Source organism: Micrasema longulum, unplaced genomic scaffold (genome assembly GCF_059751315.1).
Source record: "Micrasema longulum isolate JH-2025_06_02 unplaced genomic scaffold, ASM5975131v1 h1tg000707l, whole genome shotgun sequence".
Classification (NCBI taxonomy): domain Eukaryota; kingdom Metazoa; phylum Arthropoda; class Insecta; order Trichoptera; family Brachycentridae; genus Micrasema; species Micrasema longulum.
The window spans coordinates 761334-787761 of NW_028277903.1; the positions used below are offsets into that span (position 1 = coordinate 761334).

Genomic DNA, 26428 nt, shown 5'->3' on the forward strand with positions numbered 1-26428 from the left:
TAACTATCGTCGTGCTTAAAAACATGCTAAGCTTTTGAGCAGTCACATTGAACAATAATGAACATGCTTAAGTTATCGCAGTCATAAGTCAGCGCGTGTGTAGGTAATCTCTAAGTCAACGCTCGTGTCGGTTTGTTTTTTGTTTTCTTCGTAAATAAATACAGTTCACTGGCGAAAAATCGACGTTTACTATAAAAAACAATACAATGTATTGCATTTGCGAAATAGTAAGGAGTATCTAGTACAAAAAAGTGAAAATTAAATTTCAATTACTATGGCGACTGCTTTTCTTGACATTTGGCTTGCCAACCACCGGCTAAATGCAATAAATGGCATAATAAATAATAAATAAATAAAAATAGTAGTTTTGGCATATTTTCCATATTTACATCGGTGAAATTTAAATATGTGATTGCGCAGCAGGATTATACGTCGCAAAACGTAAATATTTTTACATTTAATATTAGGTGTTCACGGGTGTTGCATTGTGATTGCGAAAACGATAAACAACCATGGTGAGAAATTGTTATCACGTTGCTTATTAGCACGTTGATAGTTATTTGTGATTGAGCTACAGAAGGGGATACATTAAATCGATTCATGACAGAACGTTTAATTTAATGTGTAGCTGAAGTCCTCGCCCAGAGATGGCGGGCATCGTTTATTACGTATTATTATCGTAATATTAATAATAAAAAGGAGTAAGATTACCACACGTCTTGTAGCTACGAAGCGCTTGGATGGTTGGAATTCTAAGACCCTATTTACAAAATTTAGGTATTTTATAGTTGATAGTTGATATAGCACTCTATGAAAAATACAGATTACCCATAATGACAGTTTTAGTGACATCGACATATTACATTGTAAATATTATATTTTTATCAGATCTGATAAAGACATTTTAAATTTATCTCCTGCCTAACTTTTAACTTTCAATTTTGACTTAAACTTTGAATTTTAACTTTAACTTTTAATTTTAATTTTCAATTTCAACTCTTAATTTATACTTATTCATATGTACATCTACTACCTGCATCTTATGAATTATTGTTGGTTGTGAATTTTTACTAAGAAATCTAAATGTTCATGGAAGCAGAGAGAGAGGGAGGAAAGAAGAGTTGAAGCTATACAATGTCTTCTCCCTTTTATGTGCTTTTTATTTAATATATATAGTTTTATTTTTTTAGAATTTAATTATTTTTTCGCCTCTCCTCCTGCATTCATAATAAATTAATGTGAAATCTGTAAGTGGTCTTACTTTTTTTAATTGTCATTTTGTACCTTGTATTTATATAAAGACTGCATGATTTTCTTAATAAAAAATAAAATAACATTTACATTTGGAATCTAGATTACCAATTTTCGTGCATATTTCATTTGAACTAAATTGAATAAAAAAAATATATTAAACTTTCGATTGTGTTTATTCAATTTATAAACGTGTATGTACTCAAATCTAGCAATAGCAATGCGTTGCCGGGTTCAGCTCGTATTATATAAAAAGACGCATGCTATTATGTGATTACATTATATATTAAAAGGCGCAAACACTCCAAAAGTTCCTCACACGAAAACGTCAATTAAAATGCAGCTTATTAGCTTATCGTAGAGTAGTTGTTGCAGAACTTTTGGCTGAATTTTCCCTAATGTTATTTCCTCTCCATTGTCTGAATCTAATAATGTCACAAATTGGCCGAGTGGAGCTAATCACGTATGTACGGATAATAGTACCGCGGATCTACTCCGTTTACTACGTTAGGGGCAATCAAAAACTTTTATGCTAATTACTTTACGCCTAGCGGGAGTTTGAACAGGAGTGCTTTCGAGAATGGTTATCCCGAATAGACTTGCTTCACGAAAATCACCAAAATATGAACATTCTGGCTTTTAGATGGGATTTGTTTTTTTTTCTTTTCCGAGTGAACGCGGTTGAAATGCAATCCCTTAGACGAATGTGTGGGAAATCCATGTATGACAGGGTTACGAATGATGAAATCAGGCGAGAGTGTAAATCTGAGTCAAGTATAATTGATAAGATTAAGAAAGGGTCTCTGAGATGGTTTGTTCACTTAGAACGAATGGACGACAAAGGAATGGTAAAACAAGTATATATGGCGAAAATAAACGGTAACGTGATACGAGGACGACCAAGGAAGACGTGGCATGATCAGATAAACCAAAATCTTAAGTCTGGTCAAGTCAAAAGCAGACAGAACCGAAGGGCATGTATGACAAGATGTATAAAAGTGGAAGAAGCTAGGAATATATGTCAGGATAGACGTGTGTGGCGGTCCATTCTCTCTGCCTACCCCTACGGGGAAATGACGTGATGGTAGTAGGAGTAGTAGTAAAAAAAGAAAAAAAAAAATCATTACATATTAGTAGAAAATATATACGGGGATACATAATGATACATACATATATTGTAGTGGAGAACAGAAGTACATTTTTTCGTATAAATAATCTTAAAATTAGAAAAAGTTAGAAAAATACTAATTTAGAATTTAGATATAAGTCAATAAATGGTAAACAATTAAAACCAACATAGTATTATTTAGGTATTACATTTTGAAGGTAGTAAATTGATACACTGCCTTTTAAAATTCATTGAAGAACAAGTGGATTTTAAGTTTCTTCCGAAACATCACTTCACTCTCACAGTTTCGGACCTCTGCTGGGAGAGAATTCTATGCCGTAGGGCCTGCGACCGCAAATGCGCGTTCGCCAAATTTAGTGCGCTGTTTGCGTAGAGGTATAATAACTTGTCCTTTCGACGTTGATGTAGCTGATCTAAGCGTAAGACGTCTGTCAGTTAGTTCATCTGGAATGCAGAGTTCTCTTAGATATTCTGGAGCAGAGTTGTGCAGTGACTTATACACAAGCCAACAGAGTTTGTATTTCACCCTCTGTGGTAAACGTAGCCAGTGTAATTCCCGAAGTAGTGGAGTGATATGACTGAACTTAGAGATTCCAAAAATAAGTCTCGCTGCGGCATTCAATACAGACTGTAAGCGAGTCATTTTATTCATTGGTAGACCTGCGTAGATACCATTACAATAATTGACTCTAGACACTACAAACGTATTTATTAATTGACGGGCGGCATCAACTGGCAAATTTTTGCGTATGCATTAGATCTGTCTCAGCTGGTAAAAGCATGAACTTATCGTTCTACTAATTTGAGCGTCAAGAGAAAGGTCAGAATTAAGGGTGACTCCCAGTTGTTTAACGGTGGGTAAAGCGGTACTCCTTACATCGGGTAGTGCCGTATCCTGAATCAAATTCTGACTTAACTCCAAAGGGCGGGTTTATGTATTAATATTTCGATAGTTAATGTTTAATGTTAGGATACTTTATAAAGCGCCATTTTTGTGAAAATCACCTCAAGGGCGCTGTACAATAAATAAATATCCCAACACGTCTTGCAGCTACAGAGCGCATGGACGGTTGGGATTATAGTTTCTCGTCTCCAATTATGATATATTACAATTATGATATATATGAGCTAGATAACAGAACGTCTTGCAGCTACAGAGCGCATGGACAATAAGAAATCTAGCCCCTATTTACATTTTTATTTTCAATTTTTATTTTTATTTGACAATGAAGTTTAGAGTTTAAGTGATATTTTAAAAACGAAATAAAAAGCAAATTTATAAAATTAGAATTTAGATAACAACAAGTCTTGCAGCCACTGAGCGCATGGACGGTTGAAATTCTAGACCCCATTTACTAAATTTAGATATTTGATAGTTGATAACATTTACATAGTATGATAGCTAACACCACAAAAAGTCTTGCAGCTTCAAAACGCATCGACAAATGGAATTTCAACAACATAAGAATGATTTTAAAAAGTTAATAATAAAAAATAATTTTAAGAAACGCAATAATAATACATTGAGCAAAGAACTAGTAAGTATGGCAATTAAGTGAAAATGTGACAGCATAAAAAGTAAAATATAAAAAAACTAAACAAAGATAGCATTCCTTAACTTATTATTAAGGTTAACAAGACAATAGACGATACTCAAACTCAAACTCGTCCCTGTTTTATTTTGGTGTGCAGTAAACAGGATCTATTGTTTTTTCCCTAGTAAATAACTGTAAGAACACTTGGTTCACATTTGGCTGTTCCCTGGGAGATGATAGTAGAAACGCATCTGTGTGCGTAGTGTAGAGTGTAGGTACCAAGGAATATATCCGCTTCTTTTTAATTTTGTTTGTTATTACTATACGCATGTTTCCCGCTTAAAAGTACATTTAAAACCACTAGCACTTAAGGCGGGCAAACCAAACATTTATTTAAAAGAAAAATCCTGAAAATTAAATTAGGATAAACTTGTCTTTATTACGACCACCAAATGCCTGCTGTTTTGCCAAAACGTTTCCTTTTTTGACGCTTCGTTAAAATTGTTTCTACTAGTAAGCAAATTTTGCATTTGTTTAAACTTTGATCAAATTATTCACGTTTCCGACGACTATCCAGCGGGCGTCTAATTAATTAACTTAGACTCGAATTATCTAATTACTTAGCGGTAATATTATTTTTGACGTCTAGAGCATTGTAAGCTGAAATTTCATTCGCACACCTTGAGAGAAATATATATATTGAATCCTCGAGCAAAAACAATTACACAGCTTCTGACCTTTTATTGTCTGATTCACTTTATATAATATATACGCTATTACTCATAATATTGTCTTTGTTTAACAACCTATATGTGTCAGTTCTTTACCTGTTGATTTGTTTAATGATTGCACTAAAGCTTTTTTAAATGTGGATGATGTCACTCAAAAATGCGTCAATTCATAAAATTAAAAAAAATTTATTTAGTGTTGGAATCATGATCCAAAAGTGGTACGTGTACTTTAAAAAAATAGTTTAATCAGTTTGAACTTATAAATTCTTTATATTTCAACTTATAGTATTGACCAAAAACCATGCAATCTATTTTTGGAATCTCTAAGTTCAGTCATGTCACTCCACTACTTCGGAAATTGCACTGGTTACGTTTTCCACAGAGGGTGGAATATAAACTCTGTTGGCTTATGTATAAGTCACTGCACAACCCTGCTCTAGAATATCTAAGGGAACCCTACATTCCAGATGAACTGGCTGACATACGTCTTTCGCTTATATCAGCTACATCTACGTCGAAAGGAAAAGTTATTATACTCCACGCAAACAGCGCACTAAATTTGGCGAACGCGCATTTGCGGTCGCAGGCCCTACGGCATGGAATGCTCTCACAGCAGAGGTGCGAGGCTGTGAGAGTGAAGTGATGTTTCGGTAAAAACTAAGAACCCTCTTGTTCTCAAAATCATTTAAACAAATCATTAGCACGTGGTGATAAAGTACATTGTTTTTCTTAAATTACAAATTAAAAAAGTTAAAATTAAATTTATTTCTTTATATAATCACTTTTTAAAGCGCCCTTGAGGTATTATATTACGAAAATGGCGCTGTATAAGTTATCCATAATAATAATACAGTCATACATAATAAGTATTAAAAACAACCATTTTTTAACATAAAAAGACCAATTAAGTTTTCATAAATTATGCCAATATGAGTGAAGTGATGTTTCGGAAAAAAATTAAAACCCACTTGTTCTCTAAATCATTTGATTAATTCCTTGGCATGTGTGGTGACAAAGTACATTGTTTTTCTCAAATAACAAATTAAAAAAGTTAAAATTTAAATTATTTCTTTATATAATCACTTTGTAAAGCGCCCTTGAGATATTTACATTACAAAAATGGCGCTATATAAGTTATCTTTTGAGATTTGAGACATAAGTCCCAACACCATGGGACTAAAAGTCCTGTGTTGAGATGGGACAAGCAATTAGTTGACACAGACACACGAGTACATCACCACAAAAATAGGATCTATATAGGTGTTATGTAAAAATTAGTTATTCCACTTTTTTGTTAAATTTTTATATTTAAATAAATAATAATCTTTTTTGTTACACAAGGAACTTTTGTACCTTAAACTTAACAGTCAAGCTAAATAATGATTTTTTTTTTTAATGAGCTGACGTTAAACATCAATTATCTCAGTTTGAGGTTGGTTAAGGCATTTTTGCATATGAGAATTCGAATTATTGTGATGACAACCCCAACCACTTTACAACGAAGCGACCTTATCTCCATTAAATTTACTTATTCAGGATTTTTAGCCGAGAGCCGCCACCAAGCCGAAAATATTTTTCCAGGATATTAGTTCTATTTCAAACACAGAACTGTTTATTTTTCCGCCTGGACACAGAAATTAACTTTAATTTCACAATAATTTATGATTAATTCTCCTATCTGTCCTTTAAAATAGGTATTCAAATTTCTGATGAGTTCAATAAGATTATTGATAAGCTGGGATTTTTCCTCGCTGACAATATTATTGTACAATTATAATTGTGACTAACGGATGACATGATGATGCCAGAATTTAAAATCCAATTAAAAAACTGTCCGGATCAGTTTCTGGTTGAGTCGATCATCTGGGTGAAAATGGGGCCCAACGGGGGGGTTTGATTTCCAGGGCTGAAATGCAAAACCGACTATTTCCATTTTAACATAACATCGTCAGATATATGAGTGTACTATTTGCAAACCCGGCAAAATTCACATTTCTTTATTTTGAGCAAATCACAAAAACTGATACAATACTTTTTTAAACTTCAATTTTTATTATAATCAGTTAATATTTTATACGTAAGTAGTGATGATATAAGCATTATTATGTCAAGAAATAGTAGTGAAACAATAAATTTAATTTTATCTATTCCAACTTTACAATACTCAAGTAGAGGTTGCCATGTTTGCAACAAACCCGAGAATTTAAAAGCGAAGTTTTTACAAATGAAGCCGTATTTTCAACTGACAATGTTATAATTATTGTAAAAAATTGTATTCTGAATAAGTTTCAATTAATATCTCACTTTTTTTAATTTTGGATTTTGCCGGGTTTGCAAGTAGTACCCTCATATGCGAGTCGCAAATCCGAAAAAAATGACAACATTACTCGAACTGGAGATTGATATATATATTTTAAAAGAGAAAATGTCAAACAGAAATGTGTGATCTCACCATGGATGTTCAACGTATATAATCACTAGATCCTCAACACAAAGACAAATTAAACAAATACAAACTAATACCACTTTCTAAAAATGGAAAATATGCCAAAACTGCTTTTTTTATTTATTTATTATTTATTATGCCATTTATTGCATTTAGCCGGTGGTTGGCAAGCCAAATGTCAAGAAAAGCAGTCGCCATAGTAATTGTAATTTAATATTTACTTTTTTGTATTAGATACTCCTTACTATTTCGCAAATGCAATATATTGTATCATTTTTTTATAGTAAACGCCGATTTTTCGCCAGCGAACTGTATTTATTTATGAGGAAAATAAAAAACAATCCGACACGAACGTTGACTTAGAGATTACCTTCATACGCGTTGACTTATAACTGCGATAATTTAAGCATGTTCATTATTGTTGATTGTGGTCGCCTTAATGCTTAGCATGTTTTTAAGGACGTCGATAGTTATTTGTGATACAGGACACCTTTTAACTGCAAATTTCACCTCCTGATTAAACATTTTTTTGACCGGATTGGTTTTAGTGCACCGTTCACACTGATCCTTCAAAACATTTCCCCAATATTTCCGTCCTTAGTAAACATATATCCAAATATGTAATAATTGTAATTATTTGTATTTTCAGTGGAGCCAATTCCCGGGAAGCACCTGCCGTTCGAGGGATATGAAGCCGACTTGGAGAGAGACCACGCTTTGCCTACTTCTATGCCTAACGCAGACATTCTAAAGACAAATAGCAACCCCACTTATCACAAGCCAAGGTAGGAAAAAACAACATATAAATATATATATTTTATACAATTTGAAGATCTAACTTTGTGGTTATTCATTATGATAAAATAAATACTAAGCAACTTCTTTTTTTCTACTGACCGGTTTCAAAGCTACCCAAGCTTCTCTTTATCAAGGTATAATTTTCTAATGAATCTTATCCTATAACAGCGTGACAAAAAGACGTGACTTATTAACTCCTTATGTTTAGATTTAATATTTAGTAAACACTGCTAAAATAAAATAGTAAAATATTATACAATTTTACATTGATAAAGAAGCTTGTGTAGATGTTTGCAGACTAGCTGGAATTCCTTCCTAGGGAGTTATTTAGATCTAAATTTGTTGCAACAGAGAGAGAAAACATTTTTGAGAAGTGAATATGGATGTCTACGCATTTACAGGGCTTATGATCTGTCATTGGCTGGTTTAAGTGGCAATTTTACATTTCCGCAACTCTTCCATATGTTGACTTTTGTGAAGTAATAAAGCTCTTTATCATCCGGCTTAACTGATTCACCTACTAGGCAACGCCTGAAAACAATATTATTTATTTATTGACGGACTTATAAAATTCATTCCAAAAATGGTAAATACAATTTCTTATAATAAATACAGGTACTAATCAAATAAAATACAACTAAATAAAATTAAAGGTAGAACAAAAAAAAAATACTACCTCAAAACAAGATCCGGTCTATCTTAGTGATTTTTAAAATCTATAAAGACTTGCACAAAAAAAGTCCAGCTCTTGCCTCGAGTTTACAATACGACACAATCGGGACATTGGTGCATGCGAGCCATAGTTTGTGCTGTGCTGATCAAGGAACAGCACATTATTATTTCGCCACCGGCGGATCGGAACATTGAATGCCACTTGTTCCAGTAACGATGGTACATCAATTAAGCCATCCAGCAAATTAAACATAAATATGGAGTCAATGTTATTTGTATGTACGTTTTTGTAGACTTGAGATTTTTAACATTGACTCCATTTCTCCGTAAGTGTAGTCTTCCCTCTCGAGGCCAATCAACCAACCAATTTTCCAATTTTTATGCTTCTTCGTTTTATCAGGTGGTTTATTTAACAATGTCTTTAGTACGTCCAAATGCTTGCAGACTGGCTGTATTTCCTCATTAAGGAGTTCTGTGAATGCCTAGACTTCCATATTCCCTTCTCAAAAATGTTTTCCCTCTCTGTTGCAACAAATTTAGAGTTTAAAAGTTTTCACAAGAAACCTTTTTACGCATCATTAGGAACATAATAAGTCACAATGCTCGTTGGCGTAGGTGGGCCGGGCACGTTCGGGCACTTAAAAACGTCTGAACGCTCTCCACATAAGCTTGTACGTAATTATGCCTTCAAATCCTTGGGAAACAATCTAAAATGATATATGAGTGACTTACCATTTTGAGATTATATTCTCCTAATACTAATACCTCTGACACCCATAATACGAAAATATCACGATGGGTCAGTATGGATATTCTGGAGAGATGTTTTCATAATTGACATGGACAATTCATATCAACAATATAATTAGCAAAGTGGCGACTTTATAGAGTCTATTTTTTTAAATCAAAAACTTTGTTCCAATAAAGGAAAAAAAAATAATGTGTGAAGCCTATGTAAAAACTAAAATATGTTATATGCAACTACTATGGGGAACAGGAAATCTAAATGACATAAACAGACTACAAAGACAGCAAAATAAAATATTAACGTTAGTATATGACCTTCCCTATCTAACAGCAACTAAAGAACTTTTTGAACAAACTAAACAATTAAATGTAACTGAACTCTTTAAACTAGAATCTTTAAAATTTATTCATAAATTAGCCACTGATGTATATTGTAGACGAAGAATTAAAACTTGAAAGAAACTGTAGTAAACAAGAACACAATACGAGAATATCAGAAAAATATCATATACAATCTTTTAAAAATAACACTGGGAAACATACAAGACGACGACATAATATTAGTCAAAAATGCTGACATACATAAATATAACACCAGACAACAAAAACACTATCATATTGAAAAAGCAAAGACAAACACAGGACAGTCAAAAATACTACATAATGGACTTAAACACTACAACGACCTACCTTACTACTTGAAAACTTTTAATGGAGACAAATTTAAAATCAATCTGAAAAAGCACATGATGACTGAACTAACTAGACTAGACGAGACATAAAATGACTAGACAATATTAAATTTCTAATGTAACCCTAACGGGTTTTTTAAAATTGTAAATAAATAAAAAAAAATAAAAAACGAGAAAAGGACAATCGAGACTTATAAAACATGGACTGAAATTATACAATAAACTACCAGACAAAACTAAATAAAAGACTTAGACAACCTTTACAAAAGATGTTAAAAATATTATTATTAACAGTAGAATGTGAATTTTAAAAGTGAAAATAATTTGTTAAATGTGTGTAACCCGTAAGGGTTTATCAATGAAATTTAAATATAAAAAAAAACATAATTTTAAAAATAAATTGTTAAAAAATATGACTTAACAAAAACGCGACATGTTTGGTCTTGACAAATGTGACGTCAAGATTCGTGACGATGTTTTATTTAAATTTAAACGGTTCCCATTTAGATATTTTTTATACAAAATTTTATGATTTAAAAAAAAAAACGGTTTGAAACACTGTGAAATGAAACATTTGTCAGTGCGTAATAATATGTTTATGTTCCTTTAATTATTTTTATTTTATTATCATATTAAAAATTTGAATCGTTCAACTATATTATGAAAATCCCTCTCCTCCACTCCTTTACTCTATTTCCTCACCCCTTAACCTTCTTACGTGCTCTTTTTTTATCTTGACCTATTTTTATTATTATTATTATGGATAAGTTATATAGCGCCATGTTTTGTAATATAATACCTCAAGGGCGCTTTACATAGTGTTTTGATAGATAAATCAATTTCATTGAAGCGTTTAAATTGGTAATTTAGATTTTTTAAATATTTTGTTATCACATGCTACGGATTTATTCAAATGATTTAGAGAACAAGTGGGTTTTAAGTTTTTTCCGAAACATCACTTCACTCTCACAGCCTCGCACCTCTGCGTGGAGAGCATTCCATGCCATAGGGCCTGCGACCGCAAATGCGCGTTCACTGAACTTAGTGCGCTGTTTGCGTAGAGGTATAATAACCTTTTCTCTCGCCGTAGACGTAGCTGATCTAAGCGTAAGACGCCTGTCAGCTAATTCATCTAGAATGCATAGTTCTTGATTTGTACATAAGCCAACGGAGTTTGTATTTCACCCCTGTGGAAAACATAGCCAGTGTAATTTCCGAAGTAATGGAGTGATATGACTGAACTTAGAGATTCCAAAAATAAGTCTCGCTGCAGCTTTTAATACTGTCTGTAGGCGAGTCATTTTGTCCTAATTATTAAATTAATTTTATAGCTGCACCCCTACAAATAATTTAATTAATGGAACGCTTTTCCACCGCGCAGTTTAACGTTTATAGTACGGTTTGTTTCATCCAGAACGGTGAAAATAAGATTCATTGTTGCCGCAATGCGCAGCGTAGTACCGCTCTAGTGCTCCTTGATCTATATATCAACTCTTCTCATACCAATTCTTAAATTCCAAGATTTATCAAAGACTATAACAAATGGATAGTGGAGCTAGGTGGAAAAAAATGGATTGTCTCATTCGCCCAAACCAATATTGAATTAACTGCTCCACATGTGTATAGCTTATTTTAGGTTTTTGTTCTTTCATTGTGCGTTTTGTAATATAAATAATATAGATGTGCATAAATTAATTATAAATATAAATACGTAGTGTTTAAAACTGTCTGAATATTTTGTTAATTATCTCTGTTTATTAAGTTAGTCTTCTTTGTTTATTCTCAAATGTAAAAAACATTAAAAAAAAAAAAAGTTTATTGTCAAGTGTTCTCGGCACGGCTGACGTCACATTATTTTAATTTTAATTATAGTTTGTAAGATAAAAAATGTGAATAAATAAATAAATATTATGCTTTGAATAGTCGTTAAAAATAATTCGAATATTTTCGTTTAAACCCCTTTGGAATAATATTTTTTTAAATCTTTTTTAGAAAGGTGTTTTAGTTGAAAATATTTCACTTCTACTCTGTTTTTAGTTAAATTTTAGGTCCGTTGAATGGCCGATATGAATTCATATATTATAAAAATAAAACATGCGATGCGCTCATGGCTAATAGCTTTTAGATGCAATAATTTCTCGAGCCGTATACAAGTAGGGTCAAAGCACCAGTAAATGACCACCCCCCAGTAAATGACCATTGGTTCATAAAACACAATATAATAAGAATTGCTACATGTGTCCAGTTAAAAAACTGGAAACATTAGAAACTATGATAAAAGCAGTAGGCGGACACATCTTTTGGGAAGAAACAAATCTATCAGTTTTGAACTGTGAGTTGTCAAAAGGCAATAGTGCGTCTTCCCGTTATTGTTCTGAGATTGATAGTGTTTTTATAAGGAAAGGTGTGGTAAGTGTTTTATTTGACGCTATTTCTTATGCAATTATTTTAATATATCCATATTCTTATGTGTTAGTAATATTAATTATAATTGTAATACTCGTATTTCAATAAAAAAGTAAAAGTACTTAGAAAAATTAATGTGTTTTTTATTGTTTTCTTTTATTTTGTACGCTTAAATAATGAAATTTATACCTTTAACGTTGATTTCACTACAAGCTGCACCTTGAACGGTCATTCATTGGTGCTTTGACCCTATATCGCCTTAATTGTTTTTTTTTACATAACCCATTTACAAAGCCTTGTAATATTAGCATAATATTATGCAGTGTAACGATAAAAGCTAATAAAAATACATCTATACAATGTTTGTTGTGCCATAGTACTGGGATTATTAGGTCATTATGTTATACTCTGAACTCCTACGCCAGGAAAACCATGTTCCAGCCAGCGTGGTCTTGTACATATACCATCTTTATTATTAAGGTTATTACTACTACTACTACTACTACCATCACGCCATTTCCCCGTAGGGGTAGGCAGAGAGAATGGACCGCCACACACGTCTATCCTGGCATACACTCCTAGCCTCTTCCACATTCATACATCTTGTCATACATGCCCTTCGGTTCTGTCTGCTTTTGACATGACCAGACTTAAGATTTTGGTTTATGTGATCATGCCACGTCTTCCTTGGTCGTCCTTGTCTCTCGTTACCATATATACTTGTTTTCCCATTCTTTCGTCGTTCATTCGTTCTACGTGACCAAACCATCTCAGAGACCCTTTCTTAATCTTATCAATTATACTTGTCTCAGATTTACACTCTCGCCTGATTTCATCATTCGTAACCCTGTCATACATTGATTTCCCATACATTCGTCTAAGAGATCGCATTTCAACCGCGTTCACTCGGCTTTCATCCTTCCTCTGCCAGTTCCATGTTTCACTTCCATACATAAGTGTTGGTACTAAAACTCCGTTGTGCACTGCCAGTTTAGCGATTGACATATTTTTCGATTGACATAAAATATGAAACCTATTATTCATAGATGGCACCTCTATCATTTTTATTAAAAAATGTCATTTTTACGTTTATTTTCAACGGAAATTTTACAAAACTTGGTTTGAAAATATGAAACTAATGATTCATAGATGGTACCTTTATCATTTTTATTAAAAAATGCCATTTTGACGTTTATTTTCAATGGAAATTTTACAAAACTTGGTTTGAAATCCGAAACTGTAAGAGTGAAGTAATGTTTCGGAAGAAATTAAAACCCACTTGTTCTCTAAATCATTTGAATAAATTCTTAGAATGTGGTGACAAAGTACTTTTTTTTTCTTAAATTAAAAAGTTAAAATTACATTTATATCTTTATATAATCACTTTGTAAAGCGCCCTTGAGGTATTATATTACGAAAATGGCTCTATATAAGTTATCCATAATTATTATTATTATGCGGATGATCGAAACCATCGGACCAAATCATCGAAAGGGTCGAGAGTTTCAAATACCTGGGAGTATATGTTACAGAAAATGGCAGCTTTCAAAAATAACTGGGAGTGCGGAGAGCGCCACTCTCAACAGTATGAAGGCTGTCTCGAGATTGGATATTTACTCAGTGAAAACCAAATGCCGCCTTTATAGACATAATGTCCCATTTCATATAGATATTCCTGCAAATAATTATGCTATTATTCACCTATTCCAAAATTCCACAGCCTGGGGAACCAGATCAGTTGTATCGACATTTTTCACATTAGCCAAATGACGTTTAAACTTGCTATTAAAGAAATAGTTTTGGATTCTGACTGCTGTTTAAGTATTTATGTTCATTTGTTAAAAGAAAAAAAGAAATGTATAAGTAAATACACGTCAAATATATTTATAAACGTATGACTAGATATTTGTTTTTTTTTATAGTTTTTATTTTTATTTATTTTTTATATTTAATTTTTTAAAAAGGTTTATTATTTTGTTTCTTTTATATATTACTTTTAAAACGGTTGAGAACTCCTGAACTTTTATCAGGAAACAGTTAGTATTATACCTAGGGCATTCAATATACATTGCAACAGTACCAACAAATCAATGATTTATGATTTTTGCTATTTCGAATATACCGCGTTATCTAAATTTCAACTATTACAATTTTTTATTTTATTTTTTACATTAGTATTTTTTATTTATTAAACTTTTTTTACATAATGTTATTTGTACATTGGCGGGCTTATTGCCGAATGGCAATTTCTACCAACCAACCAATAAAATAAAAGTTTTATTTTTATAATTCAAGTTACAGAACATATTCAATAGAAAATAAATATTAAAAAGCTAAAAATAGAAATAAACGTATTTCTTTATAAATTACCTTAAATCAAAACTATTACTCAATGGGAAAAAAGGGGAAAGAGGAAAAAGGAAAGGAGGAGAGATTAATTAAGAGAAAGGAGATGTTTTTTCAGACGTGATATAAACAGAGATAATGTAGTAACATCCTTGATGGTGGATGGGAGATGATTCCACAGTCGAGCCGCATGGACACTATATGAGTTAAAGAAAGAGGAATTGTGGATGGGTATTAAGAGAGTGCCTTGAATATTAGAACGAAGAGGTAAACCATGATCAGATTAGCGTTGAAATTTTTCACGCAGGTATATAGGAGCGTTAGGATTATGTAGTACATTGAACAGAAGTGAGAGGGAGTGATAGTCTCTCCGCTGTCTAATTTTGAGCCATTTCAGTATTTTAAGTATTAAAATCCCAAAGTTATTATATAGAACAATGTATATTCATTTATTTTATTCAGATATTTAGAACATTGCCGAAAAAAGACCCAATTCATTCTAAATACAATAATAGATCACAAATTACAGTATATAGTTATGTTATTAAAATAATGTAACAAAATGTAAAAAGAAAAATTAAAAGTTAGAAAGTGCTTTCCTAAGGGAAGGCCCACTGTCGTGAAATATGTCGACATCCGAGGCGATGCGATTAAGTAGCAAGATTGCTCTACCAACCGGCATAACCATTGGCAGGTTGGTTCTGCATCGTGGTAGGTAAAATAATCGATGCTGTCTTTGTCGAAGATAGTTATCAGGTGCGAACAGACCTACATCCATCAGAATAATAATAATTAAAAAAAAACTAAACTTAAACAACTGTGTACTATGTATAGATATATTGTTATTATATTATTTCATAATTTTGTAATAGAACACTGTTATGTTAAATGTATTTATGTTTATGTTTATAAAAGGCATTTGTGCCGTGCCGTGTACACTCTAATAAATAAATAAATTAATAAAAATAAATATAACGCCTATATAATAAATATAATAAAATCTATCTATATCATTTGCGTATTTGTTTGCAAACACATGATTTCTCCTCAAAGGCGAGTGTGCACTGTAGTTAGTTGTAGATACATTTATGTAGAAGAGTTTATTAAATCGAGTAATCCGGCCGAGCACTCGCAAGTTAATTAGTTTTAACAGTTCGGAACAGTCAAATATTGAATTTAATATTTTAAATAAAAATAACAAATCATTTAATTTTCTTCTAGTTTCTAATGTGTGTAAATTTAAATATTTATTTAATTATCTGTCTTAGTCAGGAACGTGAAAATCAAAAGCTCACCATAATCTCATATACATTTACATAGAAGTAATGTAAAGCGGAAGAATGAAATGATTTCAGAAAGGAGGTGCGAAATTAATAAATTGTACGCGTGCCTTAGTTTCAGGAGCAGTGTGCAGAATCAGCATTCATGTACGTGCATGTGAAGTGTAGCGTATTTATCGCGATGACGTCACACGGCGAAGCGCACCGCCCAGTCGGCTTTCACTATCGCTTCGGGCATTGGTTACTGGGATAAAGGTACCACCAGCCGTTCTGTAGCGGTACATTATGTACATATTAGACGTTACATCAATATTGATGTATCAAATTAAATATAATGCAGCAATTTTTATACATAAAAATATTAGGGGAGTGAATAAAATTAAAACAATTATAAAATTTAACCAACATTGTCATATATACGTAACAAGGGATAAAAAAAAGATAAGATTCCCAATGAGGAGAAAAACAGAATCTCAAAACTTATTGGACAAGGGATTGGAGCTGTACAATGAGTTACCTGAAGAAATAAAGGAGATAGAAAACATATTACAAAAGAGATGAAGAACATTTAAGAGAAGGTAATATAGAAGTCCAGGCATCTACAGGGCTTATGACCTATCAATGGCTGAAATAATTCAATTAGTTGAATCTCACCTGCATAAATAAAGGTTTCAGCTCTTTAACTTCACAAACATCAACAGATGAAAGAATTGAAGGAATATAGATGTTCAAATATAGGCAGAATGGTGAATGTTACACAGTGTGTAAAGTGGCCACTTAAACCAGCCATTGACAGGTCATAAGCCCTGTAGATGCCTGGACTTCTATATTACCTTCTCTTAAATGTTCTTTATCTCTGTTGTAATCTGTTAATATAAACAGCTCCCTAGGGAGTTGAATCCAGTCCTTGTCTACAAAAATTTGGACAAACTCAAAATATTGGAGATAGAAAAGATCGAAATATTAAAAATTAATTTGAAAAAATATGTTATTGAGAAATTTTGAAAAAGAATTTGTAATGTTATTCAAAGTTTATTTTAGTTCTTAAGATGTTATGAACGAACTTAATAAACCATAAATAAATATATATTATACCCAAACAATGTTTTGAGTATGTTTGAATGTTTGAAGACGGGCTGGATTTCGTCCCTAGGGAGTTATTTAGATCTAAATTTGTTGCAACAGAGAAGGAAAACATTTTCGAGGAGGAAATATGGAAGTCCAGGTATTTACAGGGCATATGACCTGTTCGAATGACCATATGGATATTGTGGAGTAATGTTTTCATACATAAATGTAAAAAATATTTTTTTGTTGCGACGTCAAAATTCGTGATAATGTTCTAAACAAATTTCAATGGCCAGGAACAAATTAATAAACATGAATCGTGACGTATTAGGGGCGTGGCCAATAGAATTATCGTTTTTGCGGGAATTCAAAACTACATATTTAAAAATATTTTTTATGGTACTAATAATCAGCAAATTTTTTTTTTTTACCAGACAGTATTTCATAGACCTTTATTACTCTGAAAATGTAAAAAAGGTTATATTTATAAAGTTTTTATTTGAAGCACTAACTTTGTGGTTATTCATTATAATAAAATAAATAAAACAACTTTGTTTGAAACCGGTCGGTGAAAAATAAAAATTAGTGGTTAAAAACAAAGTTGTTTTATTTATTTTATTTTATTAAAGTGATATTTCTCTATTCGAACAAAAAATAAAATTTAATGAGAATTAGTTCGCTCTAATTTTACCATGGCGTGTGAATAAGTACCACCGCGATTGGTGTGAAGTCGTCCTATGGGCGAGTCTTCGAGGGTTCGGAATTCAATTACCGCGCATTCCAATATTGACACGACATAGCCAATACAGCCGTGGACTGCCGAAGGCAATTGAAAATGTATATTGTAAAATCAATTAAAATTACACCTATCCGCTTGCTACAACCTCATTCAAACATTTAACATGGCCAGAACACCCGAGTTGAGAGGCGAAAAGGCCATTAAAAAACGAAGAAGAACATTTAATAGGATTGCGGTTTCAGAGAAATTTGATGAATGAGGAACTTCAGCCCTACGGGGATACAAAAAATGTTTTTTCCGCGCGGTAAAAAATAGAGCAAAGTTTCTTGAAAATGTACGAAAAAAATAATAATTTTTGTAAAAAATAAAAACGCACTATTTTGATTGACGTCACTGGTTCATATGAACCAACTAATGATGTGAAGCTGTGAAGGATATTTTTTTAATAAAAAAAAAAAAAAGTTTTATTTATTTTAACAAATCAGTAACATACTTAATTGTGTTTTTATTCCCGCAAAGCCGAAGCTTGTCTGCGAGTTACATTACATTTTAAAAAAATATATAAGTAAGTACATAGTTTAATAATAAATAAAGAATAAAATATATTTATGTGCACACTTAAGTTTCACGTGCTGTTTAATAATCTTTCTCGGCCTTTCCGTCCCCAGTAAACATACTTCCCAGGTACACAAATTCTTTTACCTGATTCAGAATATCTCCGTTCACGCTGATCACATTTATATTTTCATCCCTTTCAAAAACCATCACTTTCGATTTATCAACATTCATAAGCAAGTCGCTTTTCTTGCATACATCGTAGACTTTTGTTACCAAGAATTGAAGGTCTTCTTTGCTGCTAGCAAGAAGCACGGCATCATCCGCATACAGAAGACAGTTGACAGTTACACCACTCATTTTTGCTCCCATTCTTAAATCTTTCAGTTCTTTCATAAAGTTATCGATTTATATGTTGAACAACCACGGTGACATTGCTCATCCTTGTTTGACTCCTTTCGGAATATTAAACCATGAAACACCCTTTTAAATAATATTTCATATCAACCATGTCGGGAATCGAGCCGAGACCTCTTGCATGGTAGGCAAATACACTGACCATTACCCCACGAGGTCGATACAATTCATAGGGTATAAATTTTACAACATAAGAATAGTCAAAAACGTTTAAAAAAAAAGAAAAGAAGTATAGACAAACATAAGGGACATCGAGACAAGATCTGGACTATTTATTTAGTGCTCGTTTAAATCTTATTATTTATTGTTTCAGCATTAAATTTGTGGAAAAACATTTTGAATATATTTAAAATGAAACACTTAGTAATTTTTACCACATATATTATATACTTTCATTCCTGTTTTTCTAAGTCAATACTTGTGGGACTCCATTGTGAACTGCTAATTTAAGTCTATTTTATCTAGTGTTGAAACGCCTTTTTAAATAAATAGTTCATGACGACCATGTCGGGAATGGAACCCGAGAACTGTTGTCAAACAAACAAACAAACCATCACGCCGTTTCCCCGTAAGGGTAGGCAGAGAGGATAGAACGCCACAACACTCTATCTTTGAATACAGATCTCGCTTCCTCTACATTCATACATCTTCTCATGCACGCGCGCCGATTATTCCGACTTTTGACATGTCCATCTTTAAGTATTTGTTGGATTTGGTCATGCCATGTCTTTCTCGGTCTTCCTCTATTTCTGCATCCATCAACATTCGCATTGTAAATATTCTCAGCCGTTCTCTCGCTGTCCATTCGTTCTACATGTCCAAACCAGCGCAGATCTCCTCTCTTGATTTTATCGATAATGCTTGTCTCAGCCTTACATAATGTACGGATCTCAACATTTGTGCATCTATCGTACATAGTTTTACCACACATTTGCCTGAGAGATCGCATTTCGACAGCATTCAGCCTACTTTCATCCCTGTTTTTCCAAGTCCAGAACTGTTGTGTGGTAGAAAAACGCGCTTACCATTTGGCCACGAGGCGGATTTTTATTTTTTTATGTAATTTTCAATTCGATAACATAACTTGTCGAGTGCTGTTTTCGTGAGAAACAACACAGCTATAATAATCGTTAATTTATTAATCGCTTGATCGGATTCATATTTCAACACCGGCTAATTATTATGATTCGATATTAATGTGTATATATCCTACATCTCCATTTATATCTACAACACCATCTACTCTCCCTTTTGTTATACTGCCATTGCTTTAAAACAGGGTTGTGCAAAATTAAAGAGAGAACCGGCGTTACCGGAAAACCGGTCAAATGTAATTATTATTTCGATTGCCGTTTTTTTCGCACCACAACCGGCCTAGAGACCAAATTACAACGGTAAATTACACCACAGAACACCCAGGCTTAATAATATAATGATAATAATAATAATAATAATAATAATAATGGTTTTTTAACAAAAATAACAATTACTTTATCTACTACACACACACTAAGGTGATAGATTTCTCTGGATCATGTCTAGTCTGCCTAACTAGGTACAACCTGTTTTAAGGCAGACATTTTTATGCTAAATAAACAAACAATAACATTACTACCTGCTAGTTAATTTACCATACAGTTATACAATATTAATTTATACCATTTTTTATTTAAGAATGTTTTTGAGTAAATTTTCCGACTTTTCTCGAACTAAACGCAGTAACCAATTTTGACCCATCCTCTAGTTTGACTTATGGTAGTGTAGGAGTGTTCCTTTTGATATTTGGTAGAAAAAATTGCTTTCACAAACATTAATATTCTAAAAATATATAATTGCCTTATATCTATGATCTCAAATTCCTCAAATAACTTGACGCTGGGGTACCTGAAGGGCTTTTTTGAAATTTCTTCAAACATCAACAGATGAATGAATTGAAGGAATATAGATGTTCAAGTATGGACAGAATGGTGAATGTTACACAGCGTGTAAAGTGACCACTTAAACCAGCCATTGACAGATCATAAGCCCTGTAGATGCCTAGACTTCTATATTACCTTCTCTTAAATGTTCTTCATCTCTGTTGTAATATGTTAATATAAACAGCTCCCCAGGGAGTTGAATCCAGTCCTTGTCTACAAAAATTTGGACAAACTCAAAATATTGTTGATTCAATATTGGTTCGGGCGAATGAGACAATCCATTTTACTTCTACCTAGCTCCACTATTCATTTTTTTATAGCCTTTTTGAACATTTTCTCGTTACTAATTGTTTTAATAGATAGTGGAAGTAGGTTATAGATTTTCATTGAATAATACTCAAAATCTCTTAATGAGGAAGTTCAGTGGTTTTTAAAAAAAAAAATATTTGTTTATAGACTGTTAAACTAAGTCAAAAATTTTTTTTTTTAATTTTTAAATATCGTATTATCGGCGCTACGATTTTTCAAAGTTTTGTATTTCTGAAATAACTCCGCGTGTAACGTCAGAGGTTCATTTCCGCTTATTCTCATTCAGTTCTTCCCATTGGTCCAGAAGCGACAAGCAGACCGGAAATCTTCCATAGTTCTTAGATTATAGGTTGATTCACATGAACCAGTGACGTCATTCAAAGTAGTGCGTTTTTATCAATATATTTATTATTATTTTTTCTGTACATTTTCAAGAAACTTTGCCGTACAATTTAACGCTCTAATTTTTACCCCGCGTAAGAAAACATTTTTTGTATCCAATTTCCCGTAGGGCTGAAGTTCCTCATTCCCTTTATTTCAAATTGTCGCGTCTTTTGGTCAATGTAACACGAAATTACAGCACCGTTGCCAGAGTGATTATTAAACCGTATTTTAATAATTACAGGTCTACCAATGAACAAAATGACTCGCCTACAATCTGTATTGAATGCCGCAGCGAGATTTATTTTCATATCACTCCACTACTTCGGGAACTACACTGGCTACGTTTTCCACAGAGGGTCGAATACAAACTCTGTTGGCTTATGTATAAGTCACTGCACAACTCGGCTCCGGAATATCTAAGGGAACTATGCATTCCAGATGAACTAGCTGACAGGCGTCTCACGCTTAGATCAGCTACGTCTACGGCGAGAGGAAAAGTTATTATACCTCTACGCAAACAGCGCACTAAATTTGGTGAGCGCGCATTTGCGGTCGCAGGCCCTATGGCATGGAATGCTCTCCCAGCAGAGGTGCGAGGCTGTGAAAGTGAAGTGATGTTTCGGAAAAAACTTAAAACCCACTTGTTCTCTAAATCATTTGAATAAATCCGTAGCACGTGACAACAAAATAAATTATTTTAATTAAATTACAAATTTAAAAGCTTCAATTAAATTAACTTAACAATAGAATCATAATGTAAAGCGCCCTTGAGGTATTTTATTACGAAAATGGCGCTATATAAGTTATCCACAATAAATAAATGAGGAATAAAGTATTACAAAGAAAAGTTATACCGGTAAACCGGTTTTGGTATCCCTAACTCGCCCAGCCCATAACATAACCACTCAACGCTTTTGTATTGTCTTCCGCGTGTAGGAAGCTCGCATTTCGTCTTTAACCTTGTTAATAAACTTTATAATAAGCGAATAAAAATACCTTTTTACGAGGTAACAGGCTGTAGATCGCTATCTCGGGAACATTAAAACTTAAAACACAAAACATTGATTTCCAAACCTGTACAGGGGCCTTATATGGCGCCGCAGAACATATTTATTCTAACGTTTTATTGAGACGTCTGTTTATTTTACGTAGGTTATGATAAAAATTACGTCCATTAATCATGACGCACAAGGTTGTTTAAATATGAAAGAGTTTGTCGGCAGTCGCAACAGGGCCTAGGCAATATTCTAGTGAAGGCACTCCCTCACATGCCCGTAAATGAACGATAAGTTAATTTTATTGTGTATTGTGAATTCCATATTTAATTTGTTCATGTATCCGTTTGTGTAATATTCATGTAAAAAAGTGAATTTGAACAGGAATGTTGCGTTTCATAAAACGAAATAATACGGACCGAAATGGACACCAAGTCATTGGAACAAAAGGCATAATAGTACTACACACGTGCGTTTCCAGAAACTATCTACTAGCCAGCGGGCCACATGGCGACGGTATCTACCTACTGTCTACAAAAGCTTCTCTTCGGACATCTATCTCCCTTTGTTAACCATGGAGTTGAAACAGTGTTTGATTTATTTAGTTTTTTATTGCTTACTTCTTGGCATGAACACTTGACCAATTTACTACTATACTCTATTTTTTATAAATTTATTGATATTGTTTTAACTTTGCTGGAATTCCTCTCGTCCATGCGCTTTGTAGCTGCACGATTATGGGATAATATGATTATGTTATCTAGCTTTCATATATCAACTTTAAAATACCTAAATTTTGTAAACGGGGTCTAGAATTCCAATCGTCTATGCGCTTAGTAGCTGCAAGACGTGTTGTAATCTTACTCCTTTTTATTATTCATATTATTTTTTATTTTTTTTTAGTATCATTAATACACTAAATTTATTTGTCAATTTTAAAAAAAGTAAATGGGAGCTAAATTTCTAACTGTCTATGCGCTCTGTAGCTGCAAGACGTCCTGTAATCTAGCTCCTATCTGTTATAATTTTTGATTGATCTTTATTGAAAACGAGGAACTAGAATCCCAACCGTCCATGCGCTCTGTAGCTGCAAGACGTACTGGGATATTTATTAATTGTACAGCGCCCTTGAGGTGATTTTCACAAAAATGGCGCTTTATAAATTATCCAACTATATATATATATCCAAAATAAAACAAGTTTATTGGATTATAATTCTACTTTATTTTTTATAAAATATACAAAGGGTATATTGTGACGCGTTTCGTCTTGCTAGGACATTTTCAAACAGTTTTGATATTGTCCTAACAAGACGAAACGCGTCACAATATACCCTTTGTATATTTAATAAAAAATAAAGTAGATTTAAAATCCAATAAACTTGTTTTATTTTGGATACATGAACAAATTAAAAGATAAGTTAATTTTAAAATTTGCCGGTTGATGCCGCCCGGCAATTAATAAATGCGTTTGTAGAGTAATAATGCGCCAAGCTATAGAGGAGCCCAAACGTAGGATAACCATTCTATGACTATTGGGTATTAAGTTAGCTACATTCTCAGCAAAACAATGGGCCGTACTCCGGTCGAGAATTGCCAAATGGCTATCAATTGGCATTGTAAATACTCTTAAATATGTACCCGTGTATTTATTATTGCAGGATTATTCCAATTTATTTTTCTATAATTCGTCTATATTTATTTTATAAAATTGAAAACACATGTGTGTGTTTATTTTACACAGCGACAAAGGCGTCCGTTAGGACCGTTATGCGTCTGTTGTCAAACAAAACTAAATGGCCGCCAGCAGAGTGAAGTTGTCGCTAACCAACAACGCTTCCGTTCTATGAAACATAGCGATAGGGCTTTTCTATAGCCTGGCGCAGTATTACTCTGAGGTTTGTAGTGTCTAGAGTCGATTATTGTAATGGTATCTACGCAGGTCCACCAATGAATAAAATGACTTGCCTACAGTCTGTATTATATGCTGCAGTGAGACTTATTTTCGGAATCTCTACGTTCAGTTATATCACTCCACTACTTCGGGAATTACACTGGCTACGTTTTCCACAGAGGGTGGAGTACAAACTCTCTTGGCTTATGTATAAATCACTGCACAACTCTGCTCCGGAATATCTAAGGGAACTATGCATTCCAGAAAAACTATCTGACAGGCGTTTTACTCTTAGATCAGCTACGTCTACGGTGAGAAAAAACGTTGTTATAGCGGTATACCGCTACGCAAACAGCGCACTAAATTCAGTGCATTTGCGGTCACAAGCCCTACGGCATGGAATGCTCTCCCAGCAGAGGTGCGAGGCTGTGAGAGTGAAGTGATGTTTCGGAAAAAACTTAAAACCCACTTGTTCTCTAAATCATTTGAATAAATCCGTAGCATGTGATGACAAAATAATACATATTTAAAAGCTTCAATTAAATTTATTAATGCATAGAACCACTTTGTAAAGCGCCTTCGAGGTCTTATTTATGAAAATGGCGCTTTATAAGTTATCCATAATAATAATAGTAAAAACAGTTTCAAAGCCCGCAGGTCCTTTATCTATAAACTCTTCTTCCTTGCCTCTTCCCAGTGCATCTAGGGTCGGCCCTTCTGGTATGCAGTGTCCAATTCTCCCTGTCCTGTGTCCTCTGACTGGTAGCGCTCCGCTTGGCGTTTGCGTCAATTTTTGGCATTATTAATTTTTAGAAGGAAACGAAGCGGACGGTGGCGGTCACGTGGCGGTGCAACATTTTTATTGCAATATTATTGGGAATATATCTAATGAATGTCATTTTTTTTAAGTTTATTCAGAAAAAAAACAAATGTTATTGTAAAAGATTTTTTTGTGTTAATAAATTACATATAGTTTACACTTCACCTAACTGATTCCGTTGAGCGCCTGGCTAATATTGACGAAAACAATGGCTCATTAAAACAATGCTACCCATTTATAACAAAACAAAGTGCAACTTAAGTCCTTAGATGCTTATTTAATAAGGTTTAATGTACATTATAAAATTTAATTGGCCTGATTTTCTTACTGAAATACGAAATGACAGCGGGCTTAGCGCAAAAAATTAACTTTTTCGAAAACTTCAAGCTCTGGTTGAGGGCCAAATGTTGTATCAATTTTTTTTGTTGATATTTTTTGCATTCCGAGTCCGATCCAAAAGGCAACTTTTAAGACCGCTTACATTTAAAAATTCGGAAAAAAAATATTGGCCCACCCTAATGTACAAAAATGTAGCTTACTAATAAAAAAGTCACCGTCCGCCACTGCCGGACGGGCATGACAAATAGATAATCAGCGATAAATCAGGCCACCGACAGATCGCTAGCTTTCGTGTATTTCCCTCTCAAAAATGTTCATCATCTGTCGTGGTAGCTATCGAACCTTTTTCAATTTTTAATCCTTATTTCCCGTGGGCTCTGACGTCACACAAACAGCTGCCACCCCGTCACTTTCCTCTCCACCCCTCGGTTCATCATCCGTCAGTCTCTAGCGACGCTAAATCAAGCGAGACAGATATATATTCGCGACGATTCTTCACCGGCCGTAGATTGAAACAAATAAAGGGCTAGGAAAAATCCCAGCGGGTTCGTGGAAATGTTCTCGCGACTCGGAGCGTGTTAGCGAAAGCGATGTTACCGGGCGAAACAGATCTCTTGTACTGTCGCTGCTTAAAAAAAAAAGAAATACCCGCTAAGCTTATATTTTAGAGGTTCGTCAGCAGGCAGGGATCTATTTTGGGTACACTATTATATATTTTATATATTAATGATTTATCACTGTACAATTTTAAAGGAAAAAATATTATGTATGCCCACGGCATTGGATTATTTTATAAAAATCAAATAGACGTATTAACAAACAATGACATAAACGAAGACCTAACTATGTTGACTAAATGGACAAACACAAACTTACTTACACTTAATAAAAAAAATGCAATATTATCAATTTTGAATCTAGAAAAAATGTCATAAAATAGACGCTCACATAAGTGAT

The 26428-nt window shown here is 33.3% G+C and overlaps 1 protein-coding gene across 1 annotated transcript in view; it reads left to right on the forward strand.

Annotated features, from left to right (window-relative positions):
- The first annotated feature begins 7709 nt into the window (after positions 1-7709).
- LOC148279536 (uncharacterized) overlaps positions 7710-26428 on the forward strand; it is a 42939-nt gene continuing 24220 nt past the window's right edge. The window contains exon 1 of the mRNA XM_088229773.1: positions 7710-7877. Within this exon, the coding sequence (XP_088085899.1) occupies positions 7822-7877 (56 nt within the window). The 5' untranslated portion in view covers positions 7710-7821. The remainder of the gene's footprint in view (positions 7878-26428) is intronic.